Consider the following 20,228-nt stretch of genomic DNA (forward strand, 5'->3'; position numbering starts at 1 on the left):
AATACATATCTCAAAAATATTACTATCATAGCTGAAGAGATTATAGGAACACACCACAAATAGTGAAGACTGAAAATATCACCCAACAAAACTATCCATGTAAGGATTAAAAAAAAAAAAATTCCTTTGTATGGACAAACCAGGAGGAATCATCAGCTTTTGGTCTCAGCTGTGATAACACTTAATGATGACATCTCTTCGATAATCCTCAGACTACTACCTGACATTTTCACACTGAAAGCAAACAGGAGACTCGCAATTACTGAATTTATTTGTTAATGTTGCCCTTATAAGTTTGCCACTGTAACTGAGAAACATACAAAACTTACATCATTCCATAAGCATTTGAAGTGACAAATCATCTCTGTTAGGAAATACAGTCTCTTCTGGAGAGCACACATCGTATTTTTTTCATTGAAAGTAGACATTCAAGAACAGACAGTGACTGCCTTTTTCACTTAATGCAGAATCCACACCAGCTAATGTCCCTTGAAGGCTTATCCTGAGTTACTAGTATGGAACTTCTAGCAAGTCTGCCTCTAAAACAGAAGCAATGGTAAAGAACTGGGCCTAGAAGCCCCTTATTCCATAAACTGGCATTGTACTATCCACAGTTTTTATTGTATGCAGCATTCTCTGCATACAATGTAAGAGGAAATGGCTTTGCAAAATAACTACGTCTGCTACAGCACACTGCTGTAGAGGTTCCTGATTTCAGATTCATTTCTGCTTGACAAACTGAGATGTCTGACCTCCAAAGATCAAACATGACAGGCATGAGCTCCACCTGACAAACAAGCATGGAAGTAGGAGACAGCTTGCTCTTTGTCTAACTTGTTTACAAAAGGTTACAGGGGCATAAGTCAAATTTGAAGAAATCCTTCCTTGAAAGAAAATAGAGCTCCAAGACTGACCTGAATGTTCAGCAAATTATTTCATATTGCCAGTCATGCTGAAATAAAAACTGTTTTCTTGAAGACCAAAACAAAAGAAACTTATACACTGGGAAGAAGAGAAAGCCCAAAATCCTTTGTAAGTTAAGAAGGAAGACAGACAAAAATTGGAACCACGTCAGAGAAGGATAGTGCCCTGTGGCCCATGACTGGCAGATCTGGTTTCACCTGCACCTCTAAAAGCAGGCTGAGGTCTTCCTTTTAATAAAGCCTTACATGGCAGTAGAAGGAAGACTAGAACCATTAGTTATAAACTGAAAGGCAGATACAAAAAAAAAAAAATCCTTCAAATTATGCTTTCAAAAAGCTTTTAAAAATTATTATATATAGACACTACTGATAGAGTAAGAAATCAGTTTCTCATTTTCTTACCTGAACTACACAAATCAGTATCTCTTACTTACAGACAACCTTACTTTCGAGGGGGTTTGGGTTGTTTTGTTTTATCAGTGTCTTGGCAAAGGGAGGTAGAGTTAAATTTTGTGAACCTCTCTACTCAGATTCTAGAAACATTCTGTCCTCATTTCGCTTCCATATTGTATGCGTATCTTTGAATAGGCTGTAATGTCCTCTATCAACTATTTAGCTTTTATATTTCATTATTTCTGAAAAGCAACACAAGATATTAAGAACACGTATTGCTTTTTTGTTCTTGCTAGTGTTACGTATGCAAAGCAATGAAAGGGAGAGTTGAAATCTCTTTCTTCTTCTGCATCAATAGATCATTTAATAAATTCCAGTGCAGCTACAGTTGTGCAACCCTATTAAACACAATGGAGTTATAGAGGCATAACCAGAGGCTTAATTTGGCTACCAGCATTTTTCTTACTCATGCTAGAGAATAAAAAGGAAAGCACCCAGCCTGATTTCAGGCTGACAGTTAGGAGAGAAATGCATCTTTTTACCTTCCTGAAGATACTTGTTACGGAAACGTGTGTTTTCTGAGTCACCGGTAATACATGAATGTAATAGACCTCAAATTCTACTGACTGACGCAGTGGCAACCAAACTTCCTAGCTGTATACGTCACTTTTCAACGTCAGGACAGTCCTGCACCTATCATGCAGGAGTGTACAGTTCTGTACTCCCACAAGTTATGAATTTAGTGCACATAAATAGCAACTATCTTACACACAAGGAGCACATTCGATGGTTTCTGAATGACTGAGGCTGACTGAACATACACATACTGAAAATCCAACACTTGCAGAAGTCTCAGCTATGCAACACCTATGCCAAAAGAATACACTGCTCGTCCACACAGTTATAACCCACTTGCGCTTCTGTTGCCCAGTGGGAAGCTGAGCAGCACCGCCTCAATCACCACTCAACCACTGGCTATCACCTTGCCTAGGCAATCTTCATGCTTCTTTTACGTGATCAGCATCAAATCACACCATGACAGGGAGAGACTAGGAGGACTTCAAGTAAGAGCTGAGTGGACTACAACTACATTCACTTTTCTGACAAGCTGTAGATTGAGAACGTTCACCCAATCCAGATCTTATGCATGTATACAGGAAGATATTACTGTATCTCTTACAAGTTGTTTTTGAACAAACAAGTATGTCTATTTTGACAGCTGGCAAACTAGAGCAAGGAGAAGTTCCCTACAAGCTCCTTGTAGACTAGAAAAAGGTGAGATGCAAACTGCACCTAGATGTGCTTATCAATATCCCACAGTTCAATCACAGGCTATGGTTCCACATTGAGAAACCAAGCAAATTTGAATACCATTTCCATTAGTATTTAAAAACACGATCATATCAGCTATTCAACTTTAGATATTCCATCAGTCTTAGCTCATGGTAAGATGACATACCCATCATGTCTACTTTTCTTAGCAGATAAATCATCTCCTGCTGCAGGTCTCCTCTTTTTCCTTGGAGGCATCACTTTACTAAAGCAGTCTGATGAACTGCAAGACCGGAGACTTCCTACAGAGGGAATTAAAAACACCAGTACAAGAAATGAAACTGTTGCAGACCAGTCAAACTGTGTCCACTAATAGGCATATTACAAAGGGAAGGGAAGAAGTTAGTGGATTTAAAAATTACAAAAGAAATGGTCTCCTTTCAATAGCAAAATCCATCTCACTTTTACATGGTGTTCCATGACCAGATTTCAGTTAAGGCCAAAATTACTACACCAAAATGTACAGTAGTGCTAGTGCTACCTCAGTCTAACAAAAGGCAAGAACTGAGACTATCCTGAAGAAGTATTTAAGTCCTCAGAAAGGCATCCTTATTTTCAGTCATTTATTCAAATCAGAACTTCTAAAAGTTGTTAATTACGTTTTGAAATACAGATGTGACTCAAAAACCAGAGCACCTACCTCTAGAAAACAGAACCTTTTCCTTTTTAAGCCCCAAGTTTTTTGTGATATGGAGAGCAAGGGGTAGGAAAAGTTTTGTTTGTTTATTCTTTGGGTTTGGGGGTTTTTTTATTTTCTTTCTTTGGGGGGGGGGGGCAGGGCACGGGGGAAGAGACATTCAGCAACCACTAGGGGAAAAAAGCAAGTGGCTGGCTGTATCATTTGGACTGGATAGTTCTCAAAGAATGAAGGTCCCCAAGTAGGAAACAGCCAATTCAAGACACTGACACTAATCAAGTGGCAGTCTTTCCCTCCCCTTCTCTCAGCTACATATTCCTATGTCTCTGGTGACTCTTCAGTGTGCCAATCCAGCTCACCAAACCTGTAGATAATTGACCCAAGCAAAAAAGAATAATAACTTTCTGTACATTAGCACAAGAAAGAGCACAGGACCAACCCCTTTGACCATAGCAAGTCATTAAATTGCCTTTGCTGTTTCAGGAAAACAGTAGGCTAACACTCCAGGCAACATTTTGTCCTACTTTCATATACTGAAGACCACACTGACACCTGAGAAAGGTGTGTGTAAGAGCAGCTCAAGGAGCTATCAAAGCTCCAAGTGTTACGCAGAGAATTTTAAAAGGAAAGAAAGAGAGGTGAGGTATAAAAATCCAGACACAAAGCGATGCCAAAGAAACTTGCAAGAAAATATGAAGAACTCCAGCATGCCTAAGCTACCTTCTCTTCGCTTCAACAGCATCCAAGTTTAGCTATGCTTTAAGATGCCCACAAAATCTTTTGTTTTAAATCACAGCACAGAAGCAAGAAATAAAATTTTGACTACTTTTTGACACCAAGGGAGCAGACTGAAATCAGAGGCCCAGTTCCCAACAAATACTAACGGCAATCTTTTGCTTACCTATTCTTCGTATCTTTGAAAGTCTCTCTCCTGTTATAGGAGAAACACATGTAAGGAACCTTACAGCCTCACAGGCTTTGCTACATGTACTTTATTTTAAACATGCACTGAAACCATTATGCATATGAAAGTATGGATTTTTCTAGTATTAGGCAAGATGTTCAAACCAGTTTTTACATCAAGATGAACTAATTTGGTTTCAACTAATAAAGCTTTTGCACTTCGTATGCCTTCTTTGGTCTTAACTTTATATTCATTTCTATTAAGAAGCAAATTAATCTCTCTAGTTCAAGAAATACTCTTTCCGATTCAGAAATTCTTCCCATATATATATATATATATGTTGTTTTTTTTTTTTACCCTGAAGCTCCCCCACCCCAGCATCCTTCCAGGAAAGTATAGCCATACCTACACTATCTTTTAGAAGGAAAGTTTTAAGAGTATTGTAAATTCAAATTATAATTTAACTAGTTATCAAAAAACTTCCAAGCATTATACTCCATAAACTACTATCACATGAAAAAATCGTAATGGCTGTGTCAGAATAATATACTTCCAGGAGCACTGTCCAGAATGTTACAAAAGAAAATTAACAATATTTATCATCTTCTCACCAAATATCAGATATATTTGAAACAGGTAAGCCAGAGACCAAAAACTCACAATACACCCGATACATTTTACTACCCAGATTAAAGAAACTAAGAAACCTGACCTGCTGAATGTCATTTGTTCCATCTGATTATGCCTGCAAATTAATGATACTGCAAAATTGTATTCCCAAAAGTTATTGAAAGTATGATGCTTTATGGCTTTTTAGATCAAGTTTCTAAACTCTGCCAGTAAGTATTTTTTGAAAACCTACACAAACTAAAAACATTTCAGATGACAGCAGAACTTAACAGATGGCTAGAGACAGCCAACACGACTCAGCGACACACACTAAGCTTAATAAATGAAAACGTGTACTAATGAACACCTTATTTTGGAAAATATGTATGTACTTGAGTACAACCTGTAGCTATCTCATTCCTTTGAGAGCAATTTGATAGTTTTTAAATGCCTATTTTTAAAAAAAAAAAAAATCTATTTATGATGCCCACAGGCATTGGATGCTGGTAAAATGCAAGAAAAACCACCAAACCCCCCCCCCAGGGTTTGTCCAGTTTACTGGTTATTTGATTGGGAAAAGACATATGCAAGGCCTCTGTGAAGAGAGAAGCATAGCAAAAAATGAAAATAAAATAAATGAAAATAAATAAAAGTAAAAATAAAACAGTTATAGAACAGGAAAATCATTTTGTCAGATCTGCAACCCAATACAAACCAAAGAATTTAACCCAAGAATTCCTGCTTGAAGTCTTTTCCTCATTAAATGATATGACATTTTTAGGAAGATCACTGAACTTGTTTTAAAGACTTAAACCAATAATAGAATTCATCATAACCCAATTTCTCCAATGACTCATGAAAAACTTGTGCCCTTTCTTGGTTTGAATGTATCTAGTTGCAGCTCTCAAACTGACAGAAAAGGAAAGAAAAGAGATAGCTCAGAAACTGGTAAGTGGCTATTAAATGCAGATGTACACCCCGCTCACACACAAACACACACCCCCCCCAGGTGAACAAACATATCATGCTTTCAGAGACTCAACATCTTAATAACTGAGGTTTGGACCAAGTCTTCACTATGTTTTAACTGTTGAATGATCTCTAAACTACTAAAAAACACAGTACAAGAATGTTACTTTAGCAGTATTTCCTTTTGTTACTGGAATCAGTATATTGAACTTGAACGGCAGTTATAATTTCCCTGTAACAAACTCTGAAGTTAAACCAGCAGAATATTTCTATCTTTTATTTCCATCTAAAGCTAAAAACTATCAGAGGTTGGGGTTTTTTGTTTAAATTCTTGCAATTTCTTGTTTTACAGTATAGCTTACTAAGTAGCATCAATATTAACCTTTCCTACACAGAGCTTACTAATTCTAAATGTAATTTCTAGGTCTAGCCTTTCACAACTAATTTCATTTCTCAAAGGTCTGATCATCTGCAAATGAACATGCAGCTCCCTCTGACTTCATGCAAAGTTTGACAGGAACTTTACTTACCAAGTGCAGCTTCTCTGATGTGATTATCTTCAAAGTTTCTTACTCCTGGGTCTCAACTCAAGATTGGCAGAACCCTCCTAGTTCTCACTGTTTTTTTTGACAATTGAAGCTAGCATTTGCAAGGTAGAGCCTCCAAATGGCTGCTGAATAGGCCACCATCAGCCAAAAGCCTGCCGAGTATAAATGTTGTTTGCCAAACGTTCTATTCAGTATTTCCAAATTTACAGGAGACACTTTGCAGGAGACAAAGCTACCAAAGGGAAATATCAACTCAAGCGCTAAAATTCACCCTAAGAAATTTAAAACAATATGCAAGATAATCACCACAAGGGAGGGACACTCCTAGAATAGCAACAAAACCAGAACAAACAAAAAAAGAAAACAGAGGTCAATAAATAAGAATTCTACAAGCTGTGTCCCTATAGAAGTGATTTACAGACATGTAATTTTCACCTTCTCTCTAGATAATGCCTGTGAATAATCTTGCTCTTCTGATGCTTAAGTAGAGGCATGTTTCAAAGGAAAAATAATTAGAAACTGTGAATGCTGAAGCAATTGGAAAGATATAGCTGCTTGCTTAATGATGCAACAAGACCACCACAAGCACAGTTAACAATCATCATTTTTCAGATACAAGATGAGAAAACTAAGATACTCATCAAAACATCAAACAACTTGCAATTTTGTAAAAGGACAAATCATCTTCTCTATCTTGAATTCCACTTTACAGAATTGCTTTGGACTCAAGAGGGTTTTCTTCTCTAAAGCAACAAAAAAATAGTAGAGGCAAAAGTAATTCCCCCCTCCTCCAAGCTTCAAGAACAGCAATGAAGCCTTGTTTTTGTTGAAGACTACCTCGTTCTTTTAAACAAGCCAGGTGACAACAGGAAGTGTACTTTTACTTTTAAAGACATTTTAGTCTGGATAGGTAAACAAGTCACAACTTAATAACCAAATCATGACTTTAAGCTATTAACAAGTTGTTGTATTTGTAGTTACGACATAAAAACAACTATTATTTCAAATTTCGGAGAAAGAGTTTTCCAAGTTAATGCATATACATACTAGAAAAAAAAGAAATTGTTTACAGAATCTGAACGCCTGCTTTTCTGACCCCTGCAAACAGGTGAAAAGGCAAAGGCCCATGACACATTTACAGCCTACCTTATTTTTCAGATTTATATGCACACTGAATGGTAACGCATTTTATGAGACTAATCATTACAGGTGACTGGAATTTTGAAGTGAGGTCCATCTCAGCTCCCAAATCACTGAAGGAATTTTGAAACTGCCACCCTCTAGCTCTTAGACATTTCAGATCTGGTTCCAGAAAAGAAATCTGGCTAGTCTTAGAAAAGATACAATTTGCTTGAAGTAATTCAGATGTCCAGTACATTTATTGTTAGCTCAGAAACAGCTGCTTTGAAATAAATGTAATATGCATTAAAAGCTCATTATAAATATTAACCTAAAATTGAAATACTTGGGTTTTTTAAATAGCTTTTAGAAATCTCAACCAAATTTAGATATGCATTTATTAAGTCATCCCAAAAGCAGGGCCCACAATGTGATAACATTAATCAGGATAGTTATGTCAAAAAACGAACAGTAATCTTTAAGGATAAGGCTTGCTTCAAAAGATGCAGTGTAAAAAAAAAAAAAAAACCCACCTCAAAACTAAAAAATCATCTTTAGATGGGTTTGGCAACACTCAAAGAATCTTTTGCGACAAGAGCTATTAACGTAACTTTCAAATGAGTTCTGGACAGAATCCCAAATTCACAGCATCTATGCAGTTCTATAAATTGCGTAACAAAATTAATAGGTCTTGACACTTCTTCCTATGTAGCCAGTAATACTGGAAATAGAAGTTCCAGAAATTTAAGCACATTGGAAACAAACAATTTGCAGAAGTAATTCTTTTTAGATTTACATAAGGCTCTCCAACAAGATGTTTCAGAAGTGTTAAGTCCCATACAAAATGGACACAGGACACTTCCCTGTACTACATTCACAATGGCCAAAATAGCTCCTTGCATGTGTGTTTGTCCTCATATGAGGACAACCAAGCACACATTTCGACTGAATTCTCCTGGAAGTTAGGCAAACATTGGGGCTTCACCTTCTTCTACAAGGAGACATAAAACAGGGCAAAAGTATAAGAAATACTGGAATGAAATCTGAAGATGAGGAGCCTGCCAGTATCAACCTCTACTTTTGGTTCTCATTTCATACTTGTTCCTGGTTTGAAAGGTTCTTTTACAACTATTATAAAAAATCACACTCTCTACTGGGATTTTGTGCCCAAACTCATTCAATGGGCATGTTTAAGCTTTTGAAACAGCTTAATTCAAACAACACAATGCAGGCAATAGGATAATCATGAGTGTCAGTATAAAGCAGTTCATCAAAACTAATAACATGCTCAAACACCTTCCAATGGAGATAATGAGAGCTCTGAGGCTTATTTTTTATACTGACCTTTATGACAGAAGTATTAGGCAAGAGATGAGATAAGACAAATCCCAAATACCTTAAGCATGCCTGCTCTTACTGATTGATTAGTGACAGAAGGGACTACCTCAACACTTCACAACAGCTTCTTGTGATCAAAAGTAAACAAAGATTATGGAATGTATTTTCATACATGAAATCAGTATGTATCTGTGTTTAGTCTGAGCACCTGGATCACAAAGGGGAAAATTCCAAGTCTCCATCAAGAGATGGGAGAGGACATCAGTTCTAACATACCAACAATAGAACCTCTGACTGTCTTAAACTACTTGCCTCAACCTCTTTTGCAGAGGTTTTTCATTTACATGATCAGCTAATTTCAAATATCAAATCACTAACCACACTGAAGGAAAATATTTGATAGATAGTTCAACCAGGAAACAAAGTCACCTGTCACAGCATGGAGGAGGGTACATCAGCCCCGAGTGAGCTCTGTCCGATCCCAAACAATGCAGTCCTATGCATCTCTTCTCATTGCTCTAGGCTAACAGTGTGCTAGATTTGTAAGTATGTCCCAGAAATCTCCAGGAGCTCACAACTCTCTCCACTTTCTTAAGCACTCAAGGTAACGTCAGCAAACATAGCCAGCACCTCAGGATAGAGAAAAACTTTGAGACAGATGGTAGGACAGATATGGTCAGTTTTAAAGAACAGTTCTGCTGAGTGATCAGGGCTTGAAGCCATTAAGTTATTTTCCTTCCTCCTTAGGTATCATGCCTGAAACACAGAAAGGAAGGAAGAAAAAGAAATCAAGGAAGATGCCGGCTCATAAGTAACAAGTGCAAAAGGAGGTAACAAATGTTGCAAGAAAGATACCAAGTCACAAAGCACAAATGCTGATGAATCAAGAATGGGAGCAAGCTAGTACCAGGCACCTGAGATGAAGGCCTCAAAAACCAATGACATTTTATTGAACAGAAAACAGATTTGGGCTAATAAATAGCCCTTAGACACTGACTGAAAATCCGCACAAGAAACAGGAACAACCTGCATCAAAACCACTCAAGAAAAAAGCTGGGTTGTTTGGAGCACAGCATTTAAACTCGGTCACAGGCATCACAATAGCCACAAGAGGTCTTGCTTCTGCTCTGTTCTCACTAATGCTCTTTCAAGAGTCAAAACGCTGTAAGAACACGGATATTCTGCTAGTCTAATGGGTTGAGTCCAAGGAGTGAGAGAAATTTTTCATGAAGTCTTCTAAAGTACTTATGCTAAGAAATCGTAAAATGACAGATACTGCTGAAACCTGTGCAAGTCCTTCACAACTGGATAAATTAAAAGCACGAACACCTATTTTGAAGAAAACTTTAAAAAATCCTGGCACTTGTTTTCTAAAACTCCTTTAGCTTTCTCAAATATAATTTTCAGTGATGTCAGAGAGACTTTGATGAAGCACGTTTAAATTGTTTCAATCTATTTCTACTACATCCCTATTAAATACCTGTCTGGTGATCGTCTTGACCAACGTCCTCTGTCAGATTCTGCAAGAGAGTAGGAATGATACAGTTAAACAAGATGGTGATCTTCATTGTTCAGTAATGTTTTTTATTTGATACTAATATTAATCTTAATTAAGGAGCATCTAGCTAAGACTGCAAAGCCTTTGTGTTTTCAGTTCATATTTTTCTAAAAAGTTACCTTTGCAAATTTATCTAAAAAGTTCAAGGATAATCTTTAAATAATTTAAAAAAAATTTTTGAATTTTTTTTATCAAAAACATATCAAACTATGTTTCAAGAGTGGAAATAACTATCCATTGGATGGGGAATTTCGCATTGTTGTACTGAACAATTCCATTAATAAATGCAGCTTTAGAAAGACTGAATTTACCATTTACCACAGAAATGGCTTTGCTTAAGGATAAACACACATACGTGTTCTAAAGAAAACTGATTAAAGAGCAACTGAAGTCTTGGAAACAAGTTAACCCATTTTTTAGGCAGTGCCTCTTCCACAAAATTTGCAGTGTACGAACAGAAACCATATCGGCATTTCCAGCTATGGTTGCAATAAAACAAATGTAAATGCACAGCAAACAAGCAGGAACAGTCTTCAAAAAAATCTTGTTTCACTCTTTGCATGGTTCTAAGAGGACAGCTTGCTCATTCAGTATGTTTTCCACAAAAACGGTAAGAAATTGGATAACGATGATGATTACAATTATTTGATCAATCTAGGAAAGCTTCTTCTATGGAGACAACATCTAAATCCAATGTTGCAGTGAACAGTGCTCAAACTCCACTCTGACCCCCAGAGTATAATCTTTCACCTTTTACTAATACTACGTATCTCTTAATGGATTCAAAACCAACAGGCTCTCATACAAAAAGGCAGTCATAGTTTTAAAAGTGTAATAACTTAATGATTTCAATCACAAAACATTCTGGACTAAAGCCCTAGCTATTCTGCTGAGAGAAAATGGCAAGTCATTACCAGCCTATTGAGGGTGTGGTAAATCTTGTGAATATTTGCCAGTGTTGATAGGTGAGAATTCAGTTGAAAATCTAGAGGGGGGGGGAAAAAAAAAAGTTTTAAACTCTCTGGTTTCCAGCTGTAGCAACCGAGATCTTCATATGTTCTGGTCATTTAATAAAATCACATGACTATAAAATAAAAGCCATCTCAACACTTTTTCAGCATCAACATTTTCAACACCAAGTGGAATCAGTAAGTGAAATCTGCAAAAGATAACCTACATATGCATTTTTCTTAAGGCATGGATGACCCTCAGCAAAATAGAACTATAGCTAACCATAGCTAAATACAAAGTTATATTAAAAAAAAATATCAAAAATAGGTATTTACAACTTTTTTTCCTTTCAGTTGGGAATCATTTTAATTTCCATGCTACTCAGTCCTTCTGTTCCATCTATTCCAAAACAAATTTAAGTACCATGTAACATTCTAAAATCATTCCTAAGAATGCTAATTTTTAAAAAAGATAATTTTATTAATACACACATACTTGCCTTTATACTAATTTCCTTGCAAAACTAAGTGACTGGAATACACTTGCACAGTTGAAACATGACTTTTGTATAACAAACCAAAGGTCACAATACAGCAGCTGTTAAGACCAGGGCCAATAAAACCAAAAATAAAATATTCCAACACTTCACGAAAGAAGCCATAGCATAGATGTTAACTTTGCTTCCATGCTCCAAAAATAAAATACTTGAGTTTGCTTCAGTTGCAAGAAAGTGACAAACTAATTTTTCTCTATTCTTTTAAATCCCCTATTTTTGCTAGAAATGTGTCTAGGACAAAACTGGAAAATAAGTAATTTACAAAAAAGATCAACTGTAATCCAGCCAGAGAGCATGCAAACCAACAAGAATCTCAGAAGCTGGACACAGACCAGCTGACAAGGATCAAAAACAGACTACTACTATATAATATTTCCATTTAAACTAAAAGTAAATTAGCTACCCCCACTAGAACTTGTGCGCAAAAACACTCTAATTAGAAACATGTACTATATGACAAGCAAAATTCTTCCATACGTGAAAAGCTGTATGTGCCTAGTGTCACCATCCAGTTAATGCATTAAAGCATTTCTACTGCGAGACATTTAATTTGGCTTTGCCCAGTAGCTGATACAAGACGCAAGTAAGGTCGAAAACATAATTCCCACATTTCCATCCCTACCATTTCAAGCAAATGCTCTCAAAATACACTTAAGATGGCCCAGAATCTAAGGATAAACAGAAGTCATCATTAAATTTCAGATCCCCAAGTCAGTGAACCACACTGCTATGAAGTTAAAAAGTGGATCTGAAGGAACTGCCTGCTGTAAGTATACTTGTTACACACATCGTTATGGAATTCTCTTGTCAAGGTGAATAAAAAAAAATTCAAATGATTACTTTAGGAATCATACATTTCATTTATTATGTTACCTAGAGAGTACCATTTCACTAATTGCTACCTATTTCTTAATGTATTGCCCCCAATCCACCACCACAGCAATACAATTTCTCTAAGTCAGAAGTGCCAAAGATGGAGTTTCCAACTTTAGATATACTTATCTATATGAAGTCAAGGACAATCCAGATCTTCTTACCAAGATAAGATAGGAAGATCTTGCATCTTGAACAGGGTGCTAGATTTTTTTCCTGCATTAAGTGCTCAATGAAGTCCAATTTTTGCTAGTCAAACAATACTAAGCAGAACCATTCTGCAAAAAAAACCAACCCTGAGTTTCTTAGCCAAACTTCAATTCAACATAAAGGAACTAAAAAAACATAAATGCCATTCTGAGAAGGGCAAGATTAAAAGGTAAGATTTATTTTGTTAACTGCCAGACCAGACCAAGCTTTCTGGAATATGAATTTTAAAATTTCCCTTGTTGCTCAGCCTAAAATCTACAAAGAACACGAGTCTTTAGAGAAACCAGTAATACCTGGAAGTAACAAGCTGAGAACACTGAGCAAATATTTTATTCTGAACTAATATTAAACAATAATTTTAGATGGTACTCTTAAAAACAACATAATTTTTTTTTTTTAATTAGGATTATATATATTAGGTATCACCTTTGAAATAAAACATTCCTAGGCACTTCAAAACACATCATTCGTACCAGTATGTTTCACACATCCACTGGAAATAGCCTTAAAAGTTTAAGCTGTTACTTCAAAAATAGGTTACATAATTATGATGGTCTTACAGCTCTTACACAACAAGCGTCACACCTTAGTTCCACAAAAACTAGTTTATCCATATGAGTGTGGAGGACCAGAGCCCAAAGTTTTCTCTCTTCCACAGGGGAAGCTTGCAAAGTAGGGATATTATCCAAAGCTGAAAACAGGCTTCTTTTACAGTAACTGTTATAAAAGGAAATACAAGCAGCAGCCAATGAATCAGGGAAGTTAAATTACAGCTCAGGTCACCTTCTGAACTGGTCAGTGTTTGCTATATCTATATTACAGGGAAGATACACAAAGTATCCTACACCGTTGACAAGGCATATTTTGAAAAAAGTGTTTCTGAAGAAACAGAGTCCAAAAAATAATACCTCCCATGCTCAGATAACACCATCTTGAAAATTAGCAAAGGGATAGTCAACGTGACAAGCAAGCGATTCAACAGCTGGCTGCAATTGTATGCTTCAGGAACATGGTCTCTCCCCTCCACCTCCCGAAATTCCACACTTGCTTATGCAGCCTCCGAGTTGCATCTGCCCGACCCACTTGGTCAGCCCACTACCCCAGGAATCTTATCCACAAAAAATATAAACCAACCAACCCTGCCAGCTCAGTGGTCTGAATCAGATCACCAAGGATATGTAACACCACCAGATAAGCAGAGTTAGAGCAAGAAACAGGAAAGGTCCTTCCCAAGCGGGAGCAAAATAGTCTCTCTTTGATTTAACACAGCAGCAATGTGTTAAATCAAATCAACTGTCCATCCAAGCCCCACTATGAAAAGAGTGATACACCACACGAAGCTACACACTTAACAGCTGGTTGTATGAGCTTTACATGAAGAAAGCCATCATGTGTGAAGCTATTTTTCACCTGAATATAAGATTTTCAAAGCACATGAATTGGTCTGAAAATGTTTTGGGGTTTTTTTCCTGCAGAAAAAAAATATTTTATAGCGAAGTACCACACAGTTTATTGATCTGGGATCAGAAGAAGGAAACCTGCTTCTTCATGAATACTGAAAAAAGATGTGCTGGAATGTTTGCTAAGACTTTAAGAGGTGTATGTCAAACAAGTGTACATATGTTGTCGATTAAATTATTTTTCATGCAGATGTTAGCTTATCTTTAGGAAGGATTGAAGCAACTGAAATTCCAAATGGTATTAAATACTTTGCAATAATTCAGAATGTCACAGCTAAAGAAAAAAAATTCTGAGTAAAATAATTGCAAATCCAGAATCCGGAAAGGAAAGAAATGCCAGAGCCAACCTAATATCATGGAATTTAAACCTTGTCTGCAGTTTATCATTAACACTTAATGTTAAGTGTTAAAGTCTGGGTTAGTCAATTAGTCACGATCATATACAATTTAAAAGTAAAAAGTAAACAGTTTAAAAATAACTTTTAAAATATTATAGATTAAGGTTTACACTACGGACCTGACAGTTATGGAGAGGCAAAAGAAACAACAGCTAGCTGGGCTTGCTTCCCTAACAAACTGGACAAAAATCGTTCTACACCCCCTCATTAAGACAAACCTATGAAATACAATGAACAACAAAAAACTCAATATATCTTAAATATAAGCAAATGATACAGGTGAACTGAACTTGAATACTCTACTTTCCTATCTGAAATGAGAAAACTTTAAAGGTCAATTTTTTATTGGAGGGAATGATGTGTTGCCAAACTATTCAAATGAAACCACAAATGAATACCTAAAAAAACCCCAAAAGATTATTTCTGCCTATGCACCTACTCACACATAGACATGTACCTGCCTGAATGAAAACTTTAAACTTAGTTCCTGCTGTCAAAATTATCACTTTAAAGCTTGGACAAAACACAGCTACAGGGTGCACTACAATATACTAAAAACCTAGTAAAAAATTAACAATAGTACTAAACCAGATCAGCAGCTGACTCCAAGTTGCCTTTAAAAGCTTCTAGATTATTTTTCTGAGCAAACAGAAAATCTATAGAAAATCTCACAGGAACAGTAGGTCTAAAAATATTTAGCCCAGACAGACATGTCATATAAATGCTATAGATACAACTCTGTATTAAAAATTAAGTATGAAAGTAGTCATAGTATTAATTTTTATTACTGCTGAGATATCTGACTCAGTACAAATATTGTGGGTAATTTTCTGTAACCTTCTCGGAAAAAAAATTAGATAGAAAACACATACTAGGCAGACTCATTCCTGAAAATGAAAATTGGTTTCCTTGGTTTCAAATAATAAAACTGGACTGGAAATAATAGTTCAAAGTACTGTCATCTTAATTAGTTTTAAATAAACTTTACTTATCCAAAAAAGAATCGTTTAATCTTCTATGAACTACAGCATTTCATGCTCTGTAGTCTACTTACAGAATTATCCTAACAGCAAGACAATTTATATTGATTAATGAACTTAGAAGTTCAGATCTGAAACCTACATTTGGTGAAAGCCTTCAATACTTATGTTCAAGAAGCAGAATTTCTACATTCCTTACTAAATGCAGAAAACAAAAGAAAACCGTGCATCAGTTTTATTTTCATTTACACACCTAAAAACTGAGATTCCCAAGCTGCAGTACAGAGCAGCTAGGAGCTGACTCTGCATTCCTGTCAAAGACAGGATTAAGAATTCATTTCCGATATGTCTGTAGCCGAATCCGCACAGGCAGTGGCACCCTTTAGCAGGGGTAGCCTGCAGAAGGGCCCTCTCTCCCAGTCCGTGATGCGAGAGCAAGCATGCGGGCAAGGGGAAGCAGAGAACAGGCTTGAAAAGTAGGGTCTCCCTTGATTTGGTGGGGTTGAACACAGGGCATGATTCAGAAAGTAAGGAAAATAGAAGCGAATTCCAGCCTGGACAGTGAGAACATGCAATTAAATGGAAAGAGAAGTGGGATGATCCATCCCAGCTTGAGAAGCAACAGGACCTAGCCATTAGAGCTAAAGACATGGTGCTGCAGTACGCTTCTCCTGCACGCATGCATACAGAGCCGCACCAAGCTCAGAGCTACTGCTGACTCCAGCAGTATCCAAACCCACAGTCACAAATTTGTGTACATTTTCCAAACACAACAGCCTAAATGTTCTGAAGCAAATCAGAGTGATTTAAGCTATTTAAAAAAAAAAAACACCAAACCCTACAAAAAACCAAACCTAAACAATAAAATATGGTTGAATTGACAACACACTAAAAAACACATCTCATTTTAAGGTAAACAGTCACATTCAACTCTAACATTTGGTATTACCACATGTAATCAGTCACTCACTTTATCTGCAACAGATATTTTAAAATTACTGCATGCTACATAGATAGGGAAAAGCATTAACCTTTTCCCCCCCCCGTAGGAACAAATGGGGGGTACTCTACCTAGGTATTTAGAAAGTACCCTGCTCTGAAGGCTTGTTCACAAAAAAAGCTACCGCAGTTTAAAGCTCATGAAGAATTTTAGAGCAATTTAAGCAGTGCAAAAGTTGTGTAACTGTTACTTTAGTTTGAATGCATTTCCATTTACCTTAAATTGACTCTGAACAAATAAGAGCTATGCTAACATATGCTCTACTAACATATAGGATAAAAAGCCCTGCACGCTGGCTCACGGGGGTTTTTAGGGTTTGTTTTGGGGCAGTGGTGGTGGTTTTGGTTGAGTGTTTTGGTTTGTTTTTTTATAGGAAAGGCCTAACACTAAGTGTATTTCTGATGCAAAACATCTGTTTCTGTTGCTGCAAATACCACTTGTGTACCTACTAAATGTATTTGATAGGCATTCCTAATGGAGATTCCTGGCAGAATATAATAAAAGCTGGAGTGACCAGCCGGAGTTGGAAAAGAATGAGTAAAAGCAGTGGATAACTAGAGCTAATTTAACTCTATTTCTAAAGCACGTGTTACCAAATCGAACAGCATTTCAGTGATTCCATGTTACTCAGACTGTGAACAGACATTCTTTCAGTCTACGATTCAAGAACGTAGGAAATTGAGATACAAAGCATTTAATACAGAACCAATTTTCACCTATTTGATGCAAAGTGTTCATCCAGTCTTTTACTCTACCATCAAATTAATTCAAAAAAGTGTCAGTGAGTTAGTTTTATCATCAGCTGCTATGGCCTGAGAGTTGTTTTCCAGCACTACTCAACTTCATGCCAGATTAGGTGTCATCTGTCACCCTACAAAGAGCATAAAGCTAATAAAAACTTTCTATCTCGTGCTCTAGCTAATTCAGCAGAAATGCAACCCTGTCAAGTGCGCACTACTAGGGTATCCAGCACCATGCAGATCTGGTATACGTCACGATGGATCTGCAACAGCCTAGGAACAGCTATGCCAGTCAAAAGCATTACTGCCCCAGCTGTTTGCTTGTTCCTCTCTGCCAAAAGTTACAGACCCCTCAGCTCTGCCAGCAGCACAGGTCACGGTCGCACTCCCTAATCCACTTCAGGCAAAAACCCAATCCTGCCAGTTTAGACAATTTAAGTGGCAAGAGCTAACCCAGATACATTTGACTGAGTGGATTAGAGAGTGCTCCTACAAACCATTTTACCAGGAAAGCAAGGGAAGCAGTAATCTACAGCTAATGGGTAGTCATGAGCAGCTGCAGTAGACAGAGTCCCACAGTCTGTGCAGCCACACATCTGCACCAAGTGACACAGGAGCATGTGTCACACTGGCCAGTTCCCGAGGGCAAGCTAAAGCCTTGTAACTCTAACAACAATATAGATATATTTTTATATATATATACACAACTATATATATATATACACACACACACACCTCTATGGGTATATATAAAAAACACTGAGCAAACTGGTAGTTATTTCTATCTCTTTATTAGCCAGAAGTAGAAATTCTATTTAACCTCAGACCTATGATTTTAAATAAAACAACTTAATTGGACAATATAAGAAAAATGCTGGCACAAATAAGGGTTTTGCTTGAAGTCCTTGTTAGTAGTCTTCCTTATTATAGAAAAATAACCACACTGTTAAATGCTCTAATATTTAAATTGGATACAAGAGTTGTACATTTTCATGGGATGTACCGTACTTCCTAGTGCAATGCTTTTTGGCAAGCACAGGACAGACAAATTAAGCAAGTTTTCCTCTTCTGCTTGAAGACACAAACGAAAATAGCAAATAATGCTTTCAAAAAGCCCAAAGTCATTGTTTTCAATCTCTCCAAGGTAAGGAGGGGAAAAAGTAAATACAGGATTAGTAATTCACTTAAAGTTAGCACAGAAACTACTCAGACAAAAATAAATTTAAATCAAGTGCTGCAATTACACAAACGAAATCTCATCCTGATACAAAAGAATGAAGAGAAGCAGTGAGAGGAAGACTGTTTACCTGCCTAACTCAACTTATTGCATGGCCTTGCACAGAGAAGACATTTCCAATTATAGTTATCGGAGTTGCAAGAAACTTTTAAGCAAACGTTTGCAATAGAAAAAAGGAAGGTCAGTGTTTCTCATATAACATGAAAGCTGTATATTCAGTCTCAGAAAGTAAAACTGAGACTGAGCGAGAATGTATTAATGGAGTTTATATCATAAGAACAGGTAAGAATCTAAGAAGGATCAAAAAAAGGCCCAAAAGAAACGTTCAGTCAAGAAACAATCATAAGCCAACTTCTGTATGTGTAAAGATATGCTCTGAACACTTCTTGTTTCAAGCATTTAAATCAATGAGGAAAAAAACCCGACTACTATAAAGCTACAGACAATGAAGTTAGTTAATTTAGGAAAACATTCCTTTTTAAAATAACACACATACAAGTCCATGAACTGCCAACAAAAAAAAGTATTGAGGTAGAGGATTCAATCATTCCAAGGGACATTTTTAAAGAAAAGCCAGTAACAGCTGAAGGCTGAAAAACAGTACTCTTCTTGTTTTCTGCAGAGAAATTTAGAAGGAAAAATAAAAAAAATCACTAGTCTTAACAACCTACATGAGGGAGCGCTGGAGTATTTGTAACTGTAGCTTACATGTGTACAATGAAGACCTGCACTTTTTTTTGGACAAGGCACATGACAAAAGACACTGAACAGAGGGTATTTTCTAGAATAATTACCCTTCCATTTCCAACACGAGGCAGCTGTTTGTGCTTTAATGGCAGCCTTAACCACCAACATATAATGATCCCTAAATATAAAGGTAAAATAAACCAGAACCACTAAAGAAATTATATAACCTTGTGAGTTAGAGCCTTTACCAGGCTGCCCCTGTCCAATCTCTCATTTTGAGAAACACAGGAGGATTCAAGAAAATCCAGGTCTTATGCAGCATTTCTTTCCATAATTGCTTTCAGGACTTTGTCCAAAAGTCAGACCATCATTCATTAACGTATGATCAAAGCTTCAATTTTCATCATCTTTCCCATAAGCAAGTTCTGCAGCAATAAAGTGTCTCAGAGCTGCAACTCCTTGCACAGTGAGAACACGTTCCTGGGAGATTTCACAGGAATCGGGAACATCATTCTGCCGAGACAGCTTTGTGCTCTGGATGACAGCCTCATCTCTCCAGCGGACGGGGATGAAGCCTATTCCTGAACCCCACAGTTACCCCACACCCACGCAGGTGTGTCATCCCCCCACGCGAGGAAACCTGCCTACAGCACACGGTCCCGCCTGCTCCGAGAGCAGAGCCAGTAACTATGCTGCAGAGACAAAGCCCTCCCTACGCTCACCCAAAACAGGCGGCGTGATCTCCCCTTACTCCCGTCCCGCAGCCAAACGGCCCTGCCCCAGGCCGCAGCGGGCCCCCGGCCCTC

The 20,228-nt window shown here is 37.1% G+C and overlaps 1 protein-coding gene across 4 annotated transcripts in view; it reads right to left on the bottom strand.

The window, feature by feature from the left end:
• The window catches only part of DCUN1D4 (DCN1, defective in cullin neddylation 1, domain containing 4), a 29,318-nt gene extending 17,752 nt beyond the window's left edge, over positions 1–11,566 (bottom strand). Inside the window, exons 1-4 of one of the 4 annotated variants that reach the window (XM_009335150.1) lie at positions 11,245–11,566; positions 10,253–10,292; positions 4,187–4,216; positions 2,776–2,890 (exon numbers count right to left, since the gene is read on the bottom strand). In XM_009335150.1, the coding sequence (XP_009333425.1) occupies positions 2,776–2,890; positions 4,187–4,216; positions 10,253–10,292; positions 11,245–11,397 (338 nt within the window). In that variant the 5' untranslated portion in view covers positions 11,398–11,566. Of the gene's footprint in view, positions 1–2,775; positions 2,891–4,186; positions 4,217–6,297; positions 6,321–10,252; positions 10,293–11,244 lie in introns of those variants that run through there. The other 3 variants (XM_009335151.1, XM_009335152.1, XM_009335153.1) reach the window with 3 other exon arrangements.
• Positions 11,567–20,228: the final 8,662 nt, after the last annotated feature.

The sequence above is a fragment of the Pygoscelis adeliae genome, unplaced genomic scaffold, assembly GCF_000699105.1.
Source record: "Pygoscelis adeliae isolate BGI_AS28 unplaced genomic scaffold, ASM69910v1 Scaffold21, whole genome shotgun sequence".
NCBI classification, from domain to species: Eukaryota; Metazoa; Chordata; class Aves; order Sphenisciformes; family Spheniscidae; genus Pygoscelis; species Pygoscelis adeliae.